Here is a 1,111-nt window from a genome sequence, read left to right on the forward strand (position 1 = left end):
CCGCCCTCTGCGCCCCGCAGCCCCTTCGGCCGGTTCAAGGTGAACAGCGAGGAGGAGGAGGAGGACGCACTGACCCTGTCCTCGGCCATGTGGTTCTCCTGGGGCGTCCTGCTCAACTCCGGCATCGGGGAAGGTAAGGTCCCGCCCGGCCCGCCTGGCCCCGCCCCGGCCCTCTAGGGTCTGACAGAGCCCCCCGTCCGCCCACAGGCGCCCCCAGAAGCTTCTCGGCGCGTATCCTGGGCATGGTGTGGGCCGGCTTTGCCATGATTATCGTGGCCTCCTACACCGCCAACCTGGCGGCCTTCCTGGTGCTGGACCGGCCGGAGGAGCGCATCACCGGCATCAACGACCCTCGGGTGAGGCCTGGCCGGGCTGGGGGAGGGAATGCGAGGTGAGCTGGGGTCGGCCTCGGGGAGGGGCCTGGGGAGCCGCCGCCGCGAGCCCTGCCCTCCGACCCTGCAGCTGAGGAACCCCTCGGACAAGTTTATCTACGCCACGGTGAAGCAGAGCTCCGTGGACATCTACTTCCGGCGCCAGGTGGAGCTGAGCACCATGTACCGGCACATGGAGAAGCACAACTACGAGAGCGCAGCGGAGGCCATCCAGGCCGTGAGAGACAAGTGAGGCGCGGGCGGCCACCCTGGCGGGGCGGGACAAGTGCGGGGCGGGGGAGGGCGGCCTCCGCCGGGCAGGAGAGCGTCCGGGCCGGGCACCCCGGAGGGCGCGGGCGTGGGTCTTCCAGGCCGGCAGGACCAAGGCCCCCGTGACCCCGCCTCTGCCGGCAGCAAGCTGCATGCCTTCATCTGGGACTCGGCGGTGCTGGAGTTCGAGGCCTCGCAGAAGTGCGACCTGGTGACGACTGGAGAGCTGTTCTTCCGCTCGGGCTTCGGCATAGGCATGCGCAAAGACAGCCCCTGGAAGCAGAACGTCTCCCTGTCCATCCTCAAGTAAGTGTCCGTGCGCCCGCGTCCCTCCTCCGCTCCTCTCCGCCAGAGGTGGACGCCCTCCCCAGTGCCAGACCACTCCGAGGCCACCACAGATTTCCCACCCAGGCCAGGCGCTAGCTGCCCCTTCCACCCCGCAGGCCCCGCCCCAGCCCGGCCCCGCCCCC

The 1,111-nt window shown here is 70.3% G+C and overlaps 1 protein-coding gene across 1 annotated transcript in view; it reads left to right on the forward strand.

The window, feature by feature from the left end:
- GRIN1 (glutamate receptor, ionotropic, N-methyl D-aspartate 1) overlaps positions 1-1,111 on the forward strand; it is a 44,840-nt gene that overhangs the window by 32,519 nt on the left and 11,210 nt on the right. Inside the window, exons 10-13 of the mRNA XM_011985176.1 lie at positions 21-133; positions 208-356; positions 463-620; positions 786-947. Coding sequence (XP_011840566.1) covers positions 21-133; positions 208-356; positions 463-620; positions 786-947 — 582 coding nt within the window. The remainder of the gene's footprint in view (positions 1-20; positions 134-207; positions 357-462; positions 621-785; positions 948-1,111) is intronic.

Source organism: Mandrillus leucophaeus, unplaced genomic scaffold (assembly GCF_000951045.1).
Source record: "Mandrillus leucophaeus isolate KB7577 unplaced genomic scaffold, Mleu.le_1.0 Scaffold28, whole genome shotgun sequence".
Classification (NCBI taxonomy): Eukaryota; Metazoa; Chordata; class Mammalia; order Primates; family Cercopithecidae; genus Mandrillus; species Mandrillus leucophaeus.